The following is a 21,614-nucleotide window of genomic DNA, read 5'->3' on the forward strand; positions in this document are numbered from 1 at the left end:
TTCTTTGACATCAGACCATTCTGGGATGGTCTTAGTTATTTGCAGTAGAGAAAAGGTATTTTACAGTACATGTTTTCCACAACTATAATTTGTTGGTATGCCATGACTTCATTTTTGTACCTGCAACCTACTTCAGCCGACTTTCATAGCAATCCATCTAATAATTCCGTTTTCTTTTCATACACGTTTTTTTTCATTTTATTAAAACCATAAGTCACATACATTTCTTTTAAAACAGTAACTGTTAAATGACAAAGCATGCTGCCGTTTGATTCTTGTTGTTTTTGTTTCGTACAACTTGAAGCTTTGACGTTGTGATGAATCTTGTTACTACAGCATTTAGTTTGTGTTGCTTCTTCTCACGCTGTATCAGTGTGTTTGGAGGACAGCACAAGCTTTCTCCAGTGTTTATATCATGTGCAGGTCCCTGGCAATGAGAACTCTTCTTGCTCCCCCTAAATCAAAATGTCTTATCATTTAGGAAAATACATTAAAATGGAAAATTGTTATACAACCCTGTTTCTTTCTTGTTGTGAAATGTATTTAAAATACATTTGTATGTATGTTTGATCTGGAACCTTTTGCAAATGAACAAATACAACTGAAATGGAAAATTAAACTAATTCACAATAACAGGAATCCTCAGCTGTTTAAAGGCATACTCTGTCTAACCACTTACTGTTGAACAGGCAAAAACTCTAAGATTTCAGAGTCATATTTCATCTTTTGTTAATAGATTGATATTTTGAATACCGATTTACTTCGGAATCATATTTCTTTTCACATGTGATTTCTAAGTTGATTATACACATCAACAAATAAAGCAGTGCTATATGCACCTGTGCAAAAAGACAATACATATCAGATTGCTAAAATTCAAAGACATTAAAACGTATGACCCAACTTATTAATAAGAAACAGGAGGTTATAATAAGTTGCTATTGAATGTGACATGACTGCCATTGCAAAAACAGGTGTAGTTAAAAAGCACAAGATTTAAAAAAAGAAATGGAAAATCCCTTTTTTCTTCTGCCCAAATCACAAGTTTTTCTCTGCTGGGGCGACCTCTAAGAACAGCTGAAGGAACACTGTTAACTTGGTCAACAGCCCTGGGCAGAGCTTGTAATGGATGAAGGGTATGTAGACTATAGCTCCACTGAGGATAAATAAAGTCACATAGAGGTATTCAATCTGAGGATTGTCTATGATGGGCGCCAGCACAAGGAATATTGCCGCCATTAGGACCACTATAGGGAGTACAATGGGAACCTGTGGAGAGAGGAAGAGACACAAGGTGATTGTCAACCTGCGTTAACAAAAAGACAAATGTATGTTTGTGATGATGTCATGAGAAGTGTATGTGTGTGGCACTGACCCTGTAGGACCTGGGGAGCTCCGGCTTCTTAATCTTGAGGTAGAGAAGTCCAGACAGGGTGATGGCATAGAAAAACCAGGCAGTGAAACTGACAACCACAATGAAAAGGAATGTCAGACAAAAACGGGTTGTACATTCTGTCAACATGATATAAATGCAAAGCAGACCCAGGTTTCACCTGAAGAAGTTGACAATACTCTGGAAGTCTCCAGGGATCAGCACCAGAAGAGAGACAACAGTGGTGAAGATCAGGGCTGGAGATGGAGTCAGTCTGTGGACGTGAGCCATGGCCAGAATATCTGGCTACAAAGCACAACGCAAGTCAGGGTGAAACACTGTGACAACCGTCTTACGCTAAACAGTCTAACATATGTTCATAAGTAGAGACTCTCACCATGTGTCCTTCCCTGGCAGCAACAAAGCACACACGGCCACCACTGAAGAACGTCCCATTCAGAGAACCAAAGGCAGACAACGCTGCAGCCACAGACATGATCCAGCCCCAGCTTCCTAACACCTTATTCCTGTGGGAAAAGGTTGAAGTTCTCACAAAAGCTGCAACAGCATCCTTTACATTTTTCAAAAGCCACCTGCTACACATATAAAATATATATTTGACAAGGAAGAAGAATGCGTGGAATAAAAAAGACAATATCTCTGGTTCAACTGAATCAATTTTGATACTCAAAAAAACCCCAAAAAAAACAAAAACACTGTGAGACTGATAATGCCATAGGAGTGCAACGCTAAATCAGTGTAGTACTCCTTTCACGATCCTTTAAAAATGAGCAATTCTTTAAAAAGAGCAAGTCAAACTATCAGTCTGGACCTGTCTACCAGAATCTGTGACATCAATATCAGGTGCTGTCTTACCCCCAGGTTACTGCTACTGCGCTGGAGGACATTAGTTCTTTAGGCGTCATTACCGTCAGGTAGCTCACATTCACCAGCAGATATAAGCCAGTCACCAGAGAAATGGCTATCACAACCGCCCTAGGAAGATTCACCTGGAAGAAAAAAAAAAAAGCAACATCATTTTCTGGCCAATGCATACATGCTTGCATGATAGATAATTGTAATATTAACAATGGAATAATGGATTGAGCCAGGAGTCAGACTCCAAAGTAAAATGAAATGATGAAAAAACTCTAAGCACAATCCCATACAGAGCTACAGAAATGTAGTGAATAAAGAAAATCATTAACTTTCCTACTACCTAAAAAAGTCTGTGACCTTCTGTTACTGCCTACAAACATTCTGTGATATTTTAACTTATTGATGCATTTTCACATTTACATTCACTGCATACTACATGATAGCAACACTGGCAGGCACACACCTTAATCCCAGTTAGGTAAGACCACAATTGCAGCAAACAATCGCGCCTTGAGTGTCCTCATGCAACACTGACACTGCATCATCTGCCCGGTGACTAGAGGGACTGTTGTATTTGGAGGGAAAAATGATGCTATTATTTACCTAAGCACACATGCACAATCCAACTCTTTACAGTCTCACCTCTGGTCTTTTCAGCTCCTCAGTGACATAGTTCAAGTTGTACCAGCCTGCGTAAGACCAGAGTCCTTGATAAAAAGCCATTCCTACAGTGCTCAAAGAGTACTGAGTGCCTTTAAACGCATTCTCAACTTTCAAATTTTCCACAAGGACCCTGCTGCTCTGTATGAGCTCCACTATTCCTCCAATTACGATGAATGCCAACGCCAGCACCTTGGCCACCAAGAAGACCACTTGGACTTTGACGGCAATTCGTACATTCAAGATGTTGACTATTGCAACAACCAGTATAGCGACAGCTGCAGCACACTTCACTGCCAGCTGAGGAGGAAGGCAGCCCGTGTAAAAGGGTGCTAGAGAATACTCTGCGATGCTAATTGCCATTGCTGCAATGCTGAATGGCTTCACAACCAGGATAAAAGTGATTGCTGCAAAGAAAGCAGGACATGAACCATAGATCCTCAGTATGTAGATGAACTCCCCACCAGATTCCGAAATGACTGTCCCAAGCTCGGTGTAGGACAGCACTGCAAACATAGCTACAACTCCTGAGAGAGCCCAGATCACCATACTTGCTCCAGGGCTTCCCACATAGGCCAGTACAAACTGTGGCGACATGAATATACCGGATCCGATCATAGTTCCTGCTACTAGTGATACACCGCCAATCAACCCAATTTCCCGTTTCATTTTCAGGGCTTCAGGTTCTTTGTCCGCCATGGTCATGGAAAATACTGTAGTTGTTATTCACTCTTACAGAGCAGTCAACCAGATAAAGAAGTAGTCACACACCTGATGACGTTTATCTACACATCTCAGAGAGACAAGAGACAATAAAACTGCTCAATGTGTTACTTGCATATACTATTTACTTCAGTGTACTTGTAAATCTTTGAACAGTGTATCCAGCTCTTGATTCCAAACTCTAATCTTATTTTATGCAATCCCTTATCTGGATATGTTAATTCTTGTATGGAACAGCAGTGGCGGCTCTTTTGACTAACACTAACCTCTGCACTTGTACTCATTGTGTAACTTACTGTTAAGCCTTGTTTATTTGTGACTTATAAAACACTGAGATAACATGTTAACAAAATCTATCATTTAAAAAAATATGTTTGTTGCCAATGTGAATTTCTTTTGTTCAATGAGTAACTGATATCCTGACAATAAAAATAAACAATAAAGTGACAAAAACAGATGTATAATCTTGATTGTAGATCTACAGTCTGAGTAGTTGCAAAATGAATTGCATGTGCATAATCTCTCAATTGTTAACAGCATAATTGTATTTTTTGTGGTTTTATAATTAATGAATAGTAAACAGAAACTCATACTTCTGAATGTTATACCCCCCTCAGTTAAATAATTTAGAGTCATTATAGGACCTCATAAGCACTGATAGAAAGCAATTCCAATGGAGCTCACATGAACATTTGTTCCCTCAAATGAGTCAAACTTCAAAGTTAAATGAAATTATGAAAAAACTCTAAGCACAATTCCATACACGAAGTGCTGTAAATATCTCGAGCTGAACTACACTCACGGGTTGAAAACATTTACTGACATCCTTTTTATGCTTTCGCCGCCAACATTTTTGAATTTTTGGCTCCAAACATTTCCCAATAATGCAACAGTATAAGAATTATTATTATTTTTTAATTTTTTTTATAGCAACAGCAAAAGTGATTTAAAAAGCTCTATTAAGGTTGTGAAGCCTTTCAGTAATAATCTGCACAAACACTAATGTTTCTGCTCTGTTCTCTCTCCCAATGACTTAAGAATTCAGTTGAAGCTAGTTAATCACTTATCTTGTTTGTAACTTTAATTATTTGCATGACCTTTTTGAATGCCCAAAATCCCACAACAAGCTTCACGGTTTATTGCATCTCATAACTAAGTATTAACAAACAAATCTGTTAGTACACTACAGCGTGTCGTGTCGATGCATTAAACACTTTCTACGAGTAAAGACGTTTGTATTTAAATGTCTTCTTTTGAAATGATTTCTTTTGGCAAGTATAGAAAATGTATTGGTTTGTATGTATTGTATTGTACTTGTTTATTTGTGTGACTTATAAACACTGAGATAACAGGTTAATATAAAAATTAATAAACGACAAAAAAAAAGTATAATCTTGATTTTCAATCAAAGTCTGAGTAGATTGCATACGTTCATAATCTCTCAATTTGCAAACAGCATAATTGTATATATATATATATTTTTTTATAATTTATGAATAGTAAACATAAACTCTTACATGTGGATGTTTCAGCTCCTCAGTTAAACAATTCAAAGTGTTCCAACCATCATAGGACCACAAGCACTGATAAAAAGCAATGCCAATGGAGCTGACGTTAACATTTGTTTCCTCAAAGGAGTTCTCAAAGTTCTCAGTGTGTCCCTTGAAAAGCATCACAACACCTCCCAAAATGATCACGGTCAGTGCCAGCAATTTGATTGCCATGGAAACCACCTGGATGGCAGTGGCCAAGCGGACGCTCAGACAGTTAACTATGGCCAGCACAATGATAGCTCCTGCAGCCACCAATTTCACCACCAGTTGTGGAGGGGTGCAGCCGTTGTAAAAGGGGGCCACAACATATTCAGCAATGCTGAGAGCAATTCCTGTGGCACTGGCAGGCCTCATGACAATGATAAAGCTGAAGACAAACATAAAGGCCACCACTTTCCCTGCTGTCCGCAGCATGTAGATATATTCAGCTCCGGACTCTGGTATGACTGTGCCCAGTTCAGCATAGCAGAGCCCCCCCAGCATGGATAAAATCCCACAGCAGGTCCATATAACAAAGCTGGCTCCGGGGCTGCCGATGGCAGACAGCACATACTGCGGGGATATGAAAATCCCAGATCCTATCATGGTTCCAGCAATGAATGACACAGCTCCTATAATCCCCACTTCTCTCTTCAGATTGAATCTCTGTGTATCACTCTCCATTGTTGCCAAGAGCTGCTGCCTTCTCAAAGACATGAGTTGTGGACACTGGACATACAGAGAACTGGTTGTAGATTAACTGCTAAATGTTGGGTAATGTTAAAGCCATGTCCACAACAGGTGAAATCACTCTTCAACAGCCACTTAATCACCAAGGTGTGGCGTGGCCGTTTGTCGCATCTCATTACTTCCAGCTGCATTCTCTTAACACAGTAGCCTAGTTCCCAACCGTTTTGGTCTGAGGTACCCCCATAGCCCTGTCATGATGAACTAACGTACCCCTTCATCAGCCATCCATCATAGTGTATCACACTATTCATCATATAAAAGTGGGTACTGTTACTTTTTTCGTACTTGTTGACCTGTCAATATTTAGCTGTTCAACCGTTTATCCATTACTTTTAGCAATTTGATTTTTTGAACTGTTTAGTCATTACTTTTTAGCTAACTACCTAGTCTATTTAAATGTTTGTGCTCGCTTGCTAACTACTATTCAAGCACTATTACATAACTGCAACATCTAATGTACAGGTGTTACAGCCGATATATTCCTTTAATTAAATCATAATTTCTATTTTTTTCTAATTAGTTGAGCTGCTCCACAATCTTTCCATGTACCCCCCATGGCAACAGCAGAAGTACCCCCTGGTGTACAAGTACCCCTGGTTGGGAATCACTGTCTTAACAGACAATCATGTTTGCCCTTTTTACAGCAAAGATTATTTAATGAGATGTAATGAGTAGTTTGTCTACAAAACTAATGCAAAAAAATCTCTAAAATACTGCTTGTTCTGAGGTTATTACTCTGGCTGACAGTAGCTATGTATAGCATAATACAAAAGTTATCCCTCTCAATCATCACTTATGACCCACTAGTGGTGTGTGGTGGTGACTGTATCTGCAGAGACCCTGCCCTCTGCCTGGTTTTTCTCTTTTATTTTCATTTTGGTGAGATCGGGACGTTTGTGGGCGTCAACAAAGAGCCTCTGGGTCCCACGTGGGTTTGTAACCCCCAGCCAATAACAGTGTTCTCATTTGCCCCTCTTAGTGTCTCATCTCAGGGCAGAAATCTAACTGACACAGACACACAGAAACAGACAGGATGAAGCTCTGCATTCACTCATCTGCATTCGCATCAATGAAAATGCGTGTTTATTTGTGCTTTAGAACATAACCGCTGCGAGACAATGAGAGAAGATCAATTCATTCCTCTGATTCACTGCTTTGTTCTGCGCTCCCTCTCTTCATTCACTCTCTAGCTCACGTTCTCTCTCTGGCTCTAAACCAAGTTGGAGGGGCCAACTTTAAACACTGCGTTTACAAACCGTAAGCAGATACTCACTACATATTCTACCTTTAAAACCAACTTTAAGATTATTATGCTTATCTAAAATTGAAAATATGCTTAAGCTGATTTCAGTTCCCACAGTCCTATTATTTGGAGTGGTGTGTAGCGTGAAGAACATGGACTTCGATCAAATCTTTACAGAGTATTCTGATCTCTGAATTAAGACAAACAAGCAGAAACTAAAGAACGAATACTGACGAACTAGCTGGCGTTTTATGACATCAATTCCCCTTTTTTATGACCAATCTAGTATTACATTTTGCCAATGATAAGGCAAATCAATTACATTTCGGTGTGTTCTTTACATCTGTGTTCTGTATATCAGTTGGCTTGATGTCTCTGTTGTGTGTATCACGGTGAGTCACCAGCATGCTGGTTATTTTGGTATTTTACCAAAATAAAGCTAATCTAAAGCTCACTACACACCGAGCCGATAATCGTCCGTCGGACAGTCTGGCGAGGTCAGTGACTCGAGTCTGTTCGGTGTGTTCCGTGCCGTCGTCCGTCCGAGGGGCCGTCGGCCTTCATTTTGGTCAATTTGACATGTATAATCGGTGGGGCGGGCACTGCCGGCAGTCGGACTCAAATGACCAATCTGATTGGCAGAGTGCTAACCCGGAAATGGGGAGCGGAATGAGCGTGACTAGAGTCTCTCAAAATCTGACGAAAATCTTTTCTTTGTTGATCTGAAATGAAGACAGATTCAGCAACTGCATGGCCTATTTCTCTCTTAAAATGTTTTCAGAAACACGTTTCGGTGAACTATTTTAGTAAAATATGAGATCGTATTCTGAACGAGCCGCCATGACAGTCTGTCTTTGAATTTCCGGAGAAACCAGACCCACGTGACGCGTTCGTCCAATCAGCTGCCGGTTTTCATTTTTGGGCGACAATACAGATTAGAGCTGCCTACTGTTATGGAGACGTATTATGTCTCGTCGCTTTTGGTGTGTTCCGAGGCATTTTTTTGACCAACTCGGGGAGACTGATCAGTCCAACTGTCTTTTCCGTCTGGTCGGTGTGTCTGGGCCTTTAAACACTTGTAGACTATTTGAATCAGACAAAAGACTGACATTACACCTTTTTCAGTTTCATGGACTGCTCTGTCATTTCTACATTTATCTGATGGCAACATATATTCATAGACTCCCTTGTTATTTTTTGCTGACGTCCTCCATGATGTATACTGTGTAAAGTCTTGTAAGTACAGGATATAAAGTTTAGACATTTATTGAATGGTATAATTTATATTCTAGCTTGGGTGACGTTATGTTATTGATAGAGTAATAAACAAATTTCTTTTCTTGTAATAATTAACAGTTTTTCACATCTGACATAATATTTATTACTTTATTTCTTTATGGTGATGCTACGGAGTATAGCCAGTGTCAGAATGCAAGGGTCACCTTAACATGGATTGCTTATTGGTCTTAATCAATAACTACTTCAATACAATAAAACTTTCCCCTGAAACCCCATATACCCTTTTACTTACCTCTGGGCGTTTTAACTCTTCAGTAACATAATTCAGATTGTTCCAGCCATCATAGGACCACAGTCCCTGGTAGAAAGCAATACCAATTGAATTGATGCCAAGATTTGTGTTCTCAAAGGAGTCTTCAAAGTTTTCAGTATGCCCTTGGATAAGCATCACCAAACCTCCTATTATAATGACTCCCAATGCCAGAACCTTGACCACCATAAAAAACACTTGGACTGACATTGAAAAGCGAACATTAAGGCAGTTCACAGTGGCAAGCACTATAATTGCAACTGCAGCCACGCACTTCACTAACACCACGGGAGGGGGGCAGTCTGAGTAGAAGGGAGCCACGACATACTGAGCAAAACTCAGCGAGATGCCGGCAACACCAGCAGGTCTCACAAATAACACAGAGCTGAAGATTAGCATGAAGGCGAGGACTGGACCTGAAGTCCTGAGGATGTAGATGTACTCCCCTCCTGATTCTCTTATAACAGTGCCCAGCTCAGCGTAGCAGAAAGACACCAGTATCACCAGTAAACCACAGATCGCCCACACAACCAAACTGGCCCCAGGGCTGCCGATGGTGAAGAGCACTGTCTGTGGGGACATGAAGATCCCAGATCCAATCATTGTCCCTCCAATGAGGGACACGGCTCCCACCAGCCCTACTTCCCGCTTCAGGCTGAGCTTCGGTGTCATGTCGTCCATAATCACAGCAACGACAGAGCACCTGTTGTCCAACACCTTTACCAATGGAGAAAACACTATAATTATGTGGCCAAAGTCACTCTTGCAGCAACTCAGGGGAGTTAATAATTACGTGGGTGAGTGTATTTAAAGGAACATGTTTTGCTTTGTACCTTATCGTTTTTCAAGAGGGAGACAGTGTGGGATGTGATGACCCCAGGGTTGGCCATGTCTTTGTTGTCTGTGCTTCTTCTATCTCAGGAGGTCAAAGATGCAGTACACCCAAGTAAGCTGGGTTCAGAAGTCTATAAATTAGACCCGTTATATCATCTCACTCTCTTCCCCTGGTCTACAAACTGACATTGCTTGTGCTTTGTAAGTTTGACACACACACACACACAGACGTTTCACTATCTTTGTGGGGACCCGTCATTGACATAATGCATTCCCTTACCCTAACCATCACAACTAAATGCCTAACCTTAACCCTTACCCTTACCATAACCTAATTCTAACCCTAAAACCAAGTCTTAACCCTCAAACAGCCCATTAACCTTGTGGGGTCCAGCATTTTGGGCCCCACAAGGCTGTGCAGACCCCACAAGTATACTGTATTCCCCGGTTTTTGGACCCCACGAATATAGTCTCTCACACACACACACACACACACACACACACACACACACACACACACACACACACACACACACACACACACACACACACACACACACACACACACACACACACACACACACACACACACACACACACACACACACCTCATTTGTATTTCATGTTTAATTAAAACATGTGGGCTGATTATTAGCATAAGAAGTACAACTTTAAATTCTTCTGGATTAAAATTCCTAAAATACTTAACCAGCTAACCAAGGCAACACATCCATGATTCATGTGAAACACTTTTACATTGGGTATGCCACTATACCAACAACCAGAAAAATGTTAGCACTTTAAGAACAGGTATTGCTACAAATATGAACTCTTATCAAACATTACGGAGGATAATCAAAATAATGAAATATTTGTACTGTTTGCTGAATCTGAAACCAAACACTAACCCAGTTAGTGACACAACATATCACAGTGATCACCTACAATCATTATAACACAATATAACTGTTCTATGATCTCTTTACTTTGTGCCGTGATGTGTCTGGACGGCTTCCACCTAAAACACATCAAACAAAGCCCATATGTATAGTTTTTTTTTCATGGTGCATACTGTCCAAATATAATGGAAAGCAATCGTATCTGCATTTTCAAGTAGTACACTTTTTTTAATGTCAAACCAGGTACTGTGATGTGCCACATGGCAATCCACTATCACAGACGGCGTTCAAAATCTCTAGTTACACTCAGTCCAGGGTCATCTTACTAGGTTAATGTACAGTAGATATCTCCCATGGCTTTATGAAGTGGTGCTCTTGTATCTGTCCAGCTCCATCAGGAAGCCTTATCTTCCCCTCCTGTAACAAAGAGGTGAACAGTCTTGTTGGAGTGCAGCATCTGTCCGGCTCGCTGGGCTCCGGTGATGGCAGCTAACCTGTGGGCATCGTAGCGGGAGAAGAGGGCAGTGCAGGTCCAGCTGGCCTCCTCCCCCCGACCCCCCGCCGCCAGCATGTTACACACCTCGCTATAGAAGTGGGGGAAGGAGGGCAATCCATAAAATATCAAATTCTGGATGCCTTTGATGGTGTACCTAAACAAAAGAAGTGAGAGATCAGCGTTTCTGCGGGGCTCACCAAGTTATATTTAAGACTTTTAAAGACAATTCTAATATAATACCCCTTACACACATTTACCAGCCAGAGTATGAAAGTATGATGGGGATGACACGGCCTAGAACTATTCATTATTTTATTACACTTTTTCAGTACTTTTCAGCAGTCTTAAGCAATCACTCTGATTATTTCTTAGTTTATACTGCAGATTATTGCTATACACCGTTTTGATAACTCCGAAAAAACAAGGATTTAAAGGACACGCTGTGTTTGAACTATGTTACTGGTTACTGGTTGCACGACGTTCATCGTTCGACTGATCGTGACTGTTTTCCAAGATGGCCCTCCGCATGTAAAAATGAACGCTACTGTCTTTATAATCTATCTTTTTAATAAACTGTCTGTACACTTACAAAGTTCTCAATGCTTCGATTTACATGTAGGGACCCTCATTATGCTACCGTTGAAGTGTGGTGCTATTTTGAGCCTTGTTAGTGGTATAGAAATAGCGATTTACCATCTGCCCTGAAAGGTAGCGCTAGCAGCTAATCACCGGTTTGCGCTAGCTTGTTTCAAGCTAAATACACATTCGATTAGCATGAAAACATGTCCCAGAGAACGGTCGACTGGGTACACATCTGTTATTAACCCCTAGGTTCATTTTGCGCCGGAATTGTCCTTTAACAGCCTTCTGCGCGCAGTGTAACTTTTCCCAGCAGCATGCAATCTGATAATCTGATATAAGACTTTCTGGGGCTTCTTTGTTGTTGAGGAAACCAAATCCAATGCTTTATCAGACCTGCAGATACACAGGGAATCTACAGGGATGTTGCAATAGCTAGTGTAATCATAATTCTATTAGCATAGCTTCAGAAAAGTATCAAGAATTACATTCTTGTTTGAGGTACATTTTCAGCCCACTTACAAATACATCTGCGTATTTTTATTACCAATAGGCAATAAAAAAAGCTACAGTCAGTGTATGACTACCCCGTCACACGACATAAACAAACCCGAGAAAAGGGGATTGAACTCTGACATCACAAATACACAACTGAAGTAACTTAACTTTTGAACTCTGTAAAATGGATCACATCTGTTACCATCACGTTATAGCACTTTGTGATATGTTAACTTTAAAAAGGTAATAAAGATTACAGTATTTAAGAGCTTTACTATTGATGGCCTGGGAGTGATTCCACAGATCAATGCTCTGGCCTTAAAGGTCCCATAAAATGCTGCTCTTTGGATGCTTTTATATAGACCTTAGTGGTCCCCTAATACTGTATCTGAAGTCTCTTTCCCGAAATTCAGCCTTGGTGCAGAACCAACTGCCACTTCGCTCGTTTGCAAGCCGAGAGAGAGAGAGAGAGAGAGAGAGAGAGAGAGAGAGAGAGAGAGAGAGAGAGAGAGAGAGAGAGAGAGAGAGAGAGAGAGAGAGAGAGATCTCTCTCTCTCTCTCTCTCTCTCTCTCTCTCTCTCTCTCTCTCTCTCTCTCTCTCTCTCTCTCTCTCTCTCTCTCTCTCTCTCTCTCTCTAAATTCTCTGGGCGGGCAAAGCAGAAAAAGGGGAGGTAACCTTGCTCCTTATGACCTCATAAGGGGAAGATTCCAGATCGGCCCATCTGAGCTTTCATTTTCTCAAAGGCAGAGCAGGATACCCAGGGCTCGGTTTACACCTATCACCATTTCTAGCCACTGGGGGACCATAGGCAGGCTGGGGGCACTCATATTAATGTTAAAAAACCTCAAAGTGAAATGTTCATGCCGTGGGACCTTTAAGGTTGGTGAGGTCCGGTTTGATTCAGAATCAGAATACAATTTATTGTCAGTACTTTAAGTTTTCAGCAGGAAAAACTCTACCGCTACCTGCTAAAGGAGAGGTGTGCTAGCTGAATGACCTTGCACTCCAACCGGGTAAAAAGACAAAATCCCCCCTCAAATCAAACACAGAACCCAACACATGTGGGGCTACCTGACGGAGCATTAAAAAGAACTGACCTCTTGTAGAAGTGGAAGCGTTCAGTGAAGAGCAGGAACTGTTTATCCCCTTTCTGGAAGAAGTGCCTGGTTCGGGACACCTCCGACCTACTGGAATACTCGCAGATGCTGGCAAAGTTTATCTCCTCTTTCTTCATGTAGTTGCGCAACCGGATGTAGTCGAAGTAAGACGGGATGTAGATCAGCGTGTGGGACATAACGGAGTCCCTGTACTGGGGAAGCACTTTGTCTACAAAGAACTGAAACCTACAGGCAGGATGGAACAGTGGAAATAATACAGTTTTACATTTTGTTGGGATCAGCCAGGCATTCTGTCAAGAGCTCATGAGCTGTCGCATATGTTATGATCTGTTTTTTATTTAGACATACATTTAAATAATGAAACTCACATAAAGGATGTATTGCTAATAATAAAATGGTCTTACTGTACACAAACACCTCAACAGAAAGAAAATTATTCAGATGATACGCACAACTGACTTGAATAACAGCTTAAAAAGGAACCATAAAACCTAACAAACAAAAAAGGGAAAGAATAGACATTTATTTTATATTTTTTCATATTTAGGTATACATGTAAAGAATGAGTTAAGTGTATATTTTCATGGGGAAAACATTTGATGACAGCGTGTAATCTCAGAATTTCAAACTATTTGGGCCGAGAGATGTGCTCAAATAAAGCTGAACATTACAGTTTGACACTTAACTGAATGTCAATCCCACATTTCCCCACCTCAGCGTTCCTTGTAACTCCAGACCCTGCCTGAGAATCATCACAATATCAAAGTAATCCAGCGATAGCTCCCAGTAGATCCATGGATACAGTGCAAATAGCGTTATCACCATTATTTTACTGGTGTCAATTTGCCAAAATGCTAACAAACATAGGCCAAAGGTTGGAGCCTACAGTGTAGCTCACTAAATCAATGGGAACATGATACTGTATTTCCTCCAAAGCATTTGAAAACTCAGGGTCTACAGTATAGTATAGATTTGTCTGGCTGTGATGGCATCACATGGTTCACCTGTGGGAAGACCTTACCGGGCATCATGGTCCTGGAAGCTGTCAGAGGAGAACATCTGAAACACGTGAGGCAGCTGAACCAGCACCTGGCAGATGGAACCTGTTTTTGGCATGTTCTTAGTGGTAATCTGGGAACAAAGAAACCCACACAGGGAATTAACATTTAAAAAAACCTATATCTTCAAATAGCAATGAAGAAACCAGGGCTTTCCTCACATATCCAGCTGACCACAGTAAACAACTTACTGTGTGGCTACTGCTCCAACCGCTGAGGATTAACTCAATATATGAGATCATTCTGCCTCTTAGTAATGTGTTCAACTAAATTATAGTCTTTGCTGAATGTTCAGTCCCAGGAGCAGGTGTAAGGTTAACTGTAAGGTGTATAAAGCGTTCATTATACTCGCCATTCCCGACCGCGTCGTGCAACAGTGTGACGTCATGGGAGCGCTGTAACTATTTATACTCGCGCGTGGTGGTCGCGACGCTAGTTGCAGTCTTCTCCTGAACAGAGGTGTCGCAACAGAGGAAAGGCTACCGACTTTGCCATTTCTACGGAGTATAAGAAGAAGAAAAAGGTAAACAATGGCAGAACTGGCAGCAGCATTGACGTCAATGTCAACAGTGGCTAAGATGATATTGGAGTCAACGGATGAGGAAGAACAGCTGCTTTTGGCCTGCTTGCAAAGAAACGAAGAAAAAGAAGGTGGAATGTTCGTCCTTTGAATAACGCCAGACATAAATATGGTGAGTTCAATATCCTCGTGAAACAAACGAGGATGATAGACGAAGAGAAGCACTTTGAATACTTCAGAATGTCTGCAAAACGATTTCGATGACGTACTTCGTCAGATCAAGCCTTTCATTCACCATAAAATAACTCATATTAACCCAGTAAGTTTACAAGAGAGACTTGCAGTCACTCTGAGAGTCCTGACATCCGGTACTAGAATGCAGTTGCTATTGGCGCACTTGCTCGGAAAGCTTGCCCTCGAACTCGCCCATGCTTCCCCTTTCCGCTTTGTCGTGCATGCTAAAAAAAACAGAGTGGTGCGGGACCTCTGGTACTTTAAATCCTGGCGCGCCAGCAAGATCTACGTCATTTTGACATCACATTGTCGCGCGACAGGTCGGGAACGGCGACTGTAAAGAGGCCTTAAGGTACCTGTCCACGGTAGTTGGCACAGTGCTTGGTGAGGATGTTGTTGATCTGTGGGTCTTGAATGGAGCTGAACACCAGCGTCTGCCGGTAGTGTCTGGCCCAGTTGTTCAGGTTCCACATCCTCACCCTGGAGAAGTCCACTCCATGGGAGTCCAGCGGCTGCAGGTTCATGTGCTTCATCACATGCTGGAGAGGGGTGGACAATGTGACTTTTTACAAGGACATCAACCTATACAGAGACACCTTAAATATATTATAATATATTATATATAATATATTATATTACAACCGAGTTTTAAAATGTGATCAGAAAACATTTTCACCCTTCAGAAAAGCTAAGTCAAACCTTAATCTGTAATCCTCTGTCAATGCTCCAGCAGGGTTTTCCTAAATGCTAAATTAACATGTTGTGATTCATCAAATTCTATAATGGTTGTTGAACAGCAGATGGCGCCACATCCCCCACCAACAGTAAAAAAACAACACTGCTGAACACATGCCGTCACGCAGTAATGTATCATGGGACAGGTGTGTATTCTCACCAAGACGTGCTCCCAGTTCTGCATGAGTAGGACATCTGCCTGGTCCACTACCAGCAGGTCGATGGAGGAGAGGAAGTCAAAGTCTCTCTTGCTTTCTCCCTCTGCTCCAATTACTGTACGGAGACCCAGCGGAGATGCAATGATGATGTCTGATGAATAAAAGGGGGAGTACAGACGTATGCTGCTCCTCACAATGGAGATGCCTGGTGAGGAGAGAGGACAGCAACAAGGCCTCAGAGAGAAAGACTTAGCAGGTTATCCAAAAGTGGGTGGACTTCTGTTTGTTAAACTGTACCTAGCCTGAAGTGATCATCCACATTGCCCGAGAAGATGGCGCTGTAATCGTCTGGTCTTTGCACCCTGGGTGCCTTGTCCTCTGCCTCTTCTCCAAACTCTTCCTTGAACCTCTTCTTGTTGCTCACCACGATCTTCTTGCCTTTGGTTTCCAGCAGGCTGATGAGCGTCTGCACGACTCGCAGAGCTCCGCCTCGAAACGGAACGAGAATCAGGACCTAACACATTGATAACAATCATTACAACAGGGCAGAACAAAATATATGGTGTTTTTGAACACTTGTGGCTAAGTGGAAGCATTTAGCAAAGTGATTATAGCATATTAAATTGATGTACTATAACCCTGAGGGAATTCAGTGAGCTATAATGCTGCTTCTGTGGAAGGTGGAGCAACAACTAATGCAAATTAATTATAAATCAAACACAACTGGGAGTTAACCCAAGATCATCCATGCATTGCATATAAGACATTACCTGCTTGACTGGATTCTGATCAAGATGAAATGTGATTTATTCTACTCACACATAGGTAGGGTTGGGTACCGAAACGTGGTGCCAATAGGGCACCGGTTCCGACGTAAACAGTAGCAACGAGACCGAATAAGAACGGAAATGTCAGTTCCTCATTTCGGTGCCTGACTTTTTTCAGAAGCATCGCTGCACGGGACGCTACGTTACTGTTAGCTAGCAGCTGGATTAAACACAATGGTTAAAATGCTGACAGCTTACGTTAAGCGGTGTAAAGTGTGACTGTATTTCCCTGTAGAGGATTCCAACACCGGGACGTAACAGTCTGACTGCAGCTACCGTTGTTGGAAAAACAACACACAGACGGTGTGTTTACTTGAAACTCGCCAGCCTTGTGGTGCATTTGAAGTTATTGTAAAATACCCTTTTCCCATCTGGTGCTTGTTTTTGTCGTTCACCAGCAATTTACTGGTGAAATAAGTCATTGTTATAAGTTTTTGTTATTACATTATTAATCATTTAATTTTTAATGTCGCTGTCGTTTTGTGCTCCTTTTTTTATATTTTATACATTATAAATATATTATATATATTTCGGTTCAGGCACCGGCACCGTTTTAAAAGTATCGTTTTAGTACCGGTATCGGAAAAAACACAAACAATACCCAACCCTACACATAGGATTGCCCCAATGTTTACTAAGTTACTTTGAATTATTTTGAGACAAATGCATCTTAATACTAACACAAAGTTTCAATGACATCTTAAGTCGTGATCCAGCCTGAGAACTGTGGGACAGACTGCTTTACATAAACATGCATAACTTACACTCACAGTATGTGAAGTCAGCATTTCATTTCCTACTACAGTACTCTTGGTATTTGAGACTAAAACGGGCACAAATTGCAACTAAAGGAGAATTCAAAAAGGTGCACTACAGCGGTGTTTAGAACTGTTAAATGGAGCTTTGTTAAAGGAACAAGCCACCGGTTTTTAAAATAGGGTTATTCACCGTCTCCCCTAGATGTAGATAGGTGGGCAAACGCATTTTTGTCTCAGTGCATGCGTTGTCTTAGTCCGGCAGCGCCGCCGCTAGTTTAGCTTAGCGTAGTGAATGGAATCCTATGTTGCCGGTTAGCATGTCGTGAGTAAAAGTGAGCCAACAACAAAAAAACAACCTAATTAATTATTGTGGCCTGCGTATTCACAACGAGTACAAATAGCAATGCAGATTAAGACTAGACGATTTCCTAGGCAGATATTGACTTGGGACTATATTGGGCGAAGCACAGCCGAAGCACTGCTACTTGGGTGCAGAGATAACCATATTTAAAAAAAAAACGGTGGCGTGTTCCTTTAAGAAGCCAAACATAATGTATCCAGTACTTTACCTTGGGCCGGGTCAATCCTTGGTCTCTTGGTTCGTCCTGCGGCTCAGCTCCAGCTTTAGCCTGAGTTTTCTGCTCCCTTAGCAGCGCGTTATGAGCCAGGACCCGGGAGTTGGCCTTCAGAACGTGGTTGAGCACGTGGAGGCAGTATGCACTGCTAACTTGAGGGCCCTGGTTCACAGGACAGGCCTCTGGGTAGTAGATGTCCTTGTAGGAGCCCATTAGAGCTAGCAGCTCTAGCTGCAGTGGGGCAACCTCCTCAGTCACCCCCTTAGAGTTGGAGGTCTGGTTCAGATCCTTCCAGTGGGTCTCCAAAACTTTGTGAAAAACTGGCAGGTTTGATTCTTTCTGTGGGCCGATGAATCCAAACCTTTCCAGTGGAATGGTACAGAGTAAATTGCCCAATTTTGGCCACTAAATGTCGAGAAAGGCAAAGATAGGAAAGCACAACTGTACTTAGAATTCATTCTAATGTAAAAAGCTGGTCAATTTTGTAGAATTGTGCACCTAATACCGTGATCTGAGCCTTGGCTTTGCTACCAGATGTTATCTTTTGCACATCCTCTTCACCAAGCTCTGTGTCCAAATGCTGTACAAACATGTCTGCATATACAAAAGAAAATGCTGTAAAACATATCTCAGTCAAATCATATTCCTCAACTGTTCTAATTGAGTGAGCAGTACACTGATTTTGAAAATAAAATGCATGTTTCAAAAGACTAGACAGGGAACATACTGCGATATATTTGACGAAACTGACTATAAAATTGTAATTTGAACTGAATTTTTTCTAGCTATTTCCGTACCTTTGCTGTCTTCCTGTTCTGCAGTGCTTTCAGTCTCCTCTTGTCCTCCTTCATCCGTGAAGTTGGTCTCCAGACAGAACTGGGACTCATGTTCCTTGTCTACGAACTCATCTCCTGCCTCCTTCTCCACCACATCCTCCCCTTCTACTGCTTCAGTCAGAGCCTCAGCTGCATCCTCGGGCTCTTCTTCTTCCACTTCATCTTCATCGCCATGCTCACTATCATCACCAACTCCATCACTGTCCCCTACAATAAAAAAGAACTATATTCGACAGTCGACTGCAATATGTTGGCCTTTACCGTCCTTAGTGTGCATGAAATAAGCAACTCACCTTCACCAAGGAGCTCCTCTTCTTCTTCTTCTTCATCATCAGTGCTCTCCTCTTCACTCGGGTCATTACTGGTGGGGTGGCTGAGAGTTGAAAGAAGCTTCTGATAGGCTGTTTTCTGCTCTGGTTCCTCCTCCTCATCTTCCAGCTCATCAGGCTCAACGTCAGACTGTCCTGGGCTTGCTGGCTGTAACAGAAGTGAGGACAGAACACCTTTCAATTTGTATTATTATAATATTGGTATAGTTCAAATATTACAAAACTGGAGTATATTAATTATTGGTACAAAATGTATTTTATGTACATCTGATCAGATGGGAGAGTCTTGTTGCTGCCACTGAAAAGACATCTTCATCTTTGTGCAGTGACAGTTACTACAATCATCAATCTCATATTGCGTAAATTGGGCTTCATGACTTCTATCATCAGGAGTTGTACAGTGCTACTCACTAGTTCCAATATCTCAGTTCTTTCAGGTCTTGCGCCAACTCTGTGAAAAAACACAAAAGGAAATAGACTCACTTAGACAACAAGCATCTTTTGGAAGACTATCAACTTGACTAAATGACAAAGGTCTTGGTCTGGACTGTTGTTGACATGGAAGTGTTGAGAAGGGCGAGGAACAAAGTCCCCTGAAAGACTCATCTGTCAAAAGTATTTCCCAAAAGTAAGCATCATGTTCATTACCACGTTTCTTAGATTCATGTTATAAGTTCACAACGGGGGAATATGTCTGTGTTTTTGAGGAACAAGTTTTAAGTTGAACAGAACATAAAGATCAGGGAAGTCTTGTTTAACAGTCTCAAGCCAGCTTGCAGTAAATATTAAGGACAGGAAATGGATAGTGCAAGTAAACTTTTACCTTATGCCTTAACTGATATTCTTGTACTCTTTTCTGCTAGCCATTTTGCTAATGAATAGGCTATTATCTACAGTAAAGGAATTAGCTATGTGACTATTTGATTTTGACGTGCCATCTTAAAAAAAAAAAAACTCAGTTGAGCGTAAACGTTATTGTTTGCATTTTTACAAGTCAAAATGAACTGAGCTATCTTTGGAAGAACCACAAACTGCATTCCAAAATATTGCAATTTTGGGAAGAACATATCGTTATGTCTATTACTTTACGTTCTAGCAAACAGACTTCTTCTAACAATATTACTTTTATGTTTTTACTAATAACATATATTTAACATATAGTAAACATTGCGCACGGTATCTGGCTTGAGTGGGACCACAGTCGTTTGAATGTAACGTTAACTTTGCTAACAGTTAGTTGGCTAACATAAAAGTAGCATAATTATTCCTTTAAGACAAGCAGGAGCTTGCTGTACTGCTTACACATCATGGAATGGATGCTCCTCTCCGAATTCCTTCAAGTGTTTCTTCTGTTTTTTTGTTAAATTTGTAAAAAGCTCCTTATTCTGCCTTCTTTTTCCCATGTTGACACTGTGCTACCATAGACTGTATGTGCTACACGTGCAGTTCTACAGCTTCTTCGGTGGAGGTGAATCAGTAGCAGCCGAATTACTGCCACCTCCAGGTCTGGAGAGGAATTACACAGGTTTGCAGTTCGGACCTGGTCGGTAACTGCATATTGTAAAATAAGCACTATGTAGCCTACCATGCATCAAAACATGGAGTGCTTATAGAGACCAATTTACTGTCTGATGATGACTGACAAGCTATTAATTTTCTAGTGTGACAGATTATTAGTTTTTAGGTCATCAGCTTTGGAGGGAGTGCAATGATCTTCTGATATTTGGAAATAGATTGCACACGTATTCCATTACAACAATACATTACATTACAATACATACAAAAAATACATTATAAAAATACACTTAAAATCACATAATTAAAACTCAGAATACCATAGCCAAAGATAGCACAGCTTAAATGTAAATACAGACACATATGTCTGGACATCCCATTGTTTGTGTCCTGGATAATCATGCGTTTGAATAAAACCACCTTTTTTATTTTATTTTATTTTATTTTTTTTTAAATTAAATTTGCTGTGAAAATATAAAATGGGCTTTACAAAGCGCCTGCTCTAAGTCTGCTGTGATGCAGGAGAAGTTCAGGAGTTTGTTGGGTGCCTTTGAGCAGCAGGGTGACAAATGATTATGAATTATGATTGTGATAATTGTATGGATTTGTTGCTTTTACTCTTGATTTGAAGGCCACATAGGCCTATACTGTAACCACCCGCTGTAATGTAAACCCCTGTGCTAATCGACATTTCTTAACCCTCATGTTGTCCTCGGGTCAAATTTGACCCGTTTACAAAGTTTCTATATCATAAATTTGGGTTTCTTTTAACCAAATTGCCCCAAAAGAACATGGATGGTTCCATAAGATGCTCTTCACAAAGGAAATTAAGGATCAGATCTCTATTTTCATAGAATTTTGGGTGTTGTATTCAATTTTATAGCATTATCCTGACTAAACTTTGACAGATCTGTGATTATCCATTAACTTCATTCC

At 41.0% G+C, this 21,614-nt stretch overlaps 2 protein-coding genes across 4 annotated transcripts; both read right to left on the reverse strand.

Annotated features, from left to right (window-relative positions):
* Positions 1–192: 192 nt before the first annotated feature.
* zmp:0000001267 (b(0,+)-type amino acid transporter 1) lies at positions 193–9,675 on the reverse strand. 3 transcript variants are annotated; one of them, XM_031321418.2, is made up of 6 exons: positions 8,691–9,675; positions 2,249–2,382; positions 1,770–1,899; positions 1,554–1,678; positions 1,376–1,463; positions 193–1,269 (listed from the first exon to the last, which is right to left on the reverse strand). In XM_031321418.2, exons 1-6 carry the CDS (start codon positions 9,387–9,389, stop codon positions 1,039–1,041), a joined length of 1,407 nt encoding a protein of 468 aa, XP_031177278.1. In that variant the 5' UTR covers positions 9,390–9,675; the 3' UTR covers positions 193–1,038. The 3 variants fall into 3 exon arrangements, with proteins under 3 accessions (XP_031177278.1, XP_031177276.1, XP_031177277.1); XM_031321416.2 differs by lacking the exon at positions 8,691–9,675 and adding an exon at positions 5,152–6,125; XM_031321417.2 differs by lacking the exon at positions 8,691–9,675 and adding an exon at positions 2,894–4,921.
* A 479-nt stretch (positions 9,676–10,154) lies between these two features.
* Positions 10,155–20,665, reverse strand: utp25 (UTP25 small subunit processor component). The gene is made up of 12 exons (XM_031321414.2): positions 20,466–20,665; positions 19,575–19,614; positions 19,128–19,311; positions 18,796–19,041; positions 18,504–18,592; positions 17,993–18,403; positions 16,136–16,352; positions 15,841–16,043; positions 15,302–15,484; positions 14,155–14,264; positions 13,113–13,358; positions 10,155–11,091 (listed from the first exon to the last, which is right to left on the reverse strand). The coding sequence occupies exons 1-12, from the start codon at positions 20,564–20,566 to the stop codon at positions 10,836–10,838; spliced, it is 2,286 nt and encodes a 761-aa protein (XP_031177274.1). The 5' UTR covers positions 20,567–20,665; the 3' UTR covers positions 10,155–10,835.
* Positions 20,666–21,614: the final 949 nt, after the last annotated feature.

The sequence above is a fragment of the Sander lucioperca genome, chromosome 18 (genome assembly GCF_008315115.2).
Source record: "Sander lucioperca isolate FBNREF2018 chromosome 18, SLUC_FBN_1.2, whole genome shotgun sequence".
Classification (NCBI taxonomy): Eukaryota; Metazoa; Chordata; class Actinopteri; order Perciformes; family Percidae; genus Sander; species Sander lucioperca.

What these genes read in the sequence shown, in the direction of transcription:
- zmp:0000001267 (XM_031321416.2), bottom strand. Translation starts at nt 5,883, where the DNA reads ATGTCTTTGAGAAGGCAGCAGCTCTTGGCAACAATGGAGAGTGATACA. An exon ending in AGGAGCTGAAACATCCACAT is followed by an intron (nt 2,383 to 5,151) that starts GTAAGAGTTTAT and finishes TTTTTCTTCCAG; the next exon opens with GTGAATCTTCCTAGGGCGGT. An exon ending in AGTATTGTCAACTTCTTCAG is followed by an intron (nt 1,464 to 1,553) that starts GTGAAACCTGGG and finishes TGTGGTTGTCAG; the next exon opens with TTTCACTGCCTGGTTTTTCT.
- utp25 (XM_031321414.2), bottom strand. Translation starts at nt 20,566, where the DNA reads ATGGGAAAAAGAAGGCAGAATAAGGAGCTTTTTACAAATTTAACAAAA. An exon ending in GTGCCAACTACCGTGGACAG is followed by an intron (nt 14,265 to 15,301) that starts GTACCTTAAGGC and finishes CTTTGTTCCCAG; the next exon opens with ATTACCACTAAGAACATGCC. An exon ending in TTCCAGGACCATGATGCCCG is followed by an intron (nt 13,359 to 14,154) that starts GTAAGGTCTTCC and finishes TCCTGCCTGTAG; the next exon opens with GTTTCAGTTCTTTGTAGACA.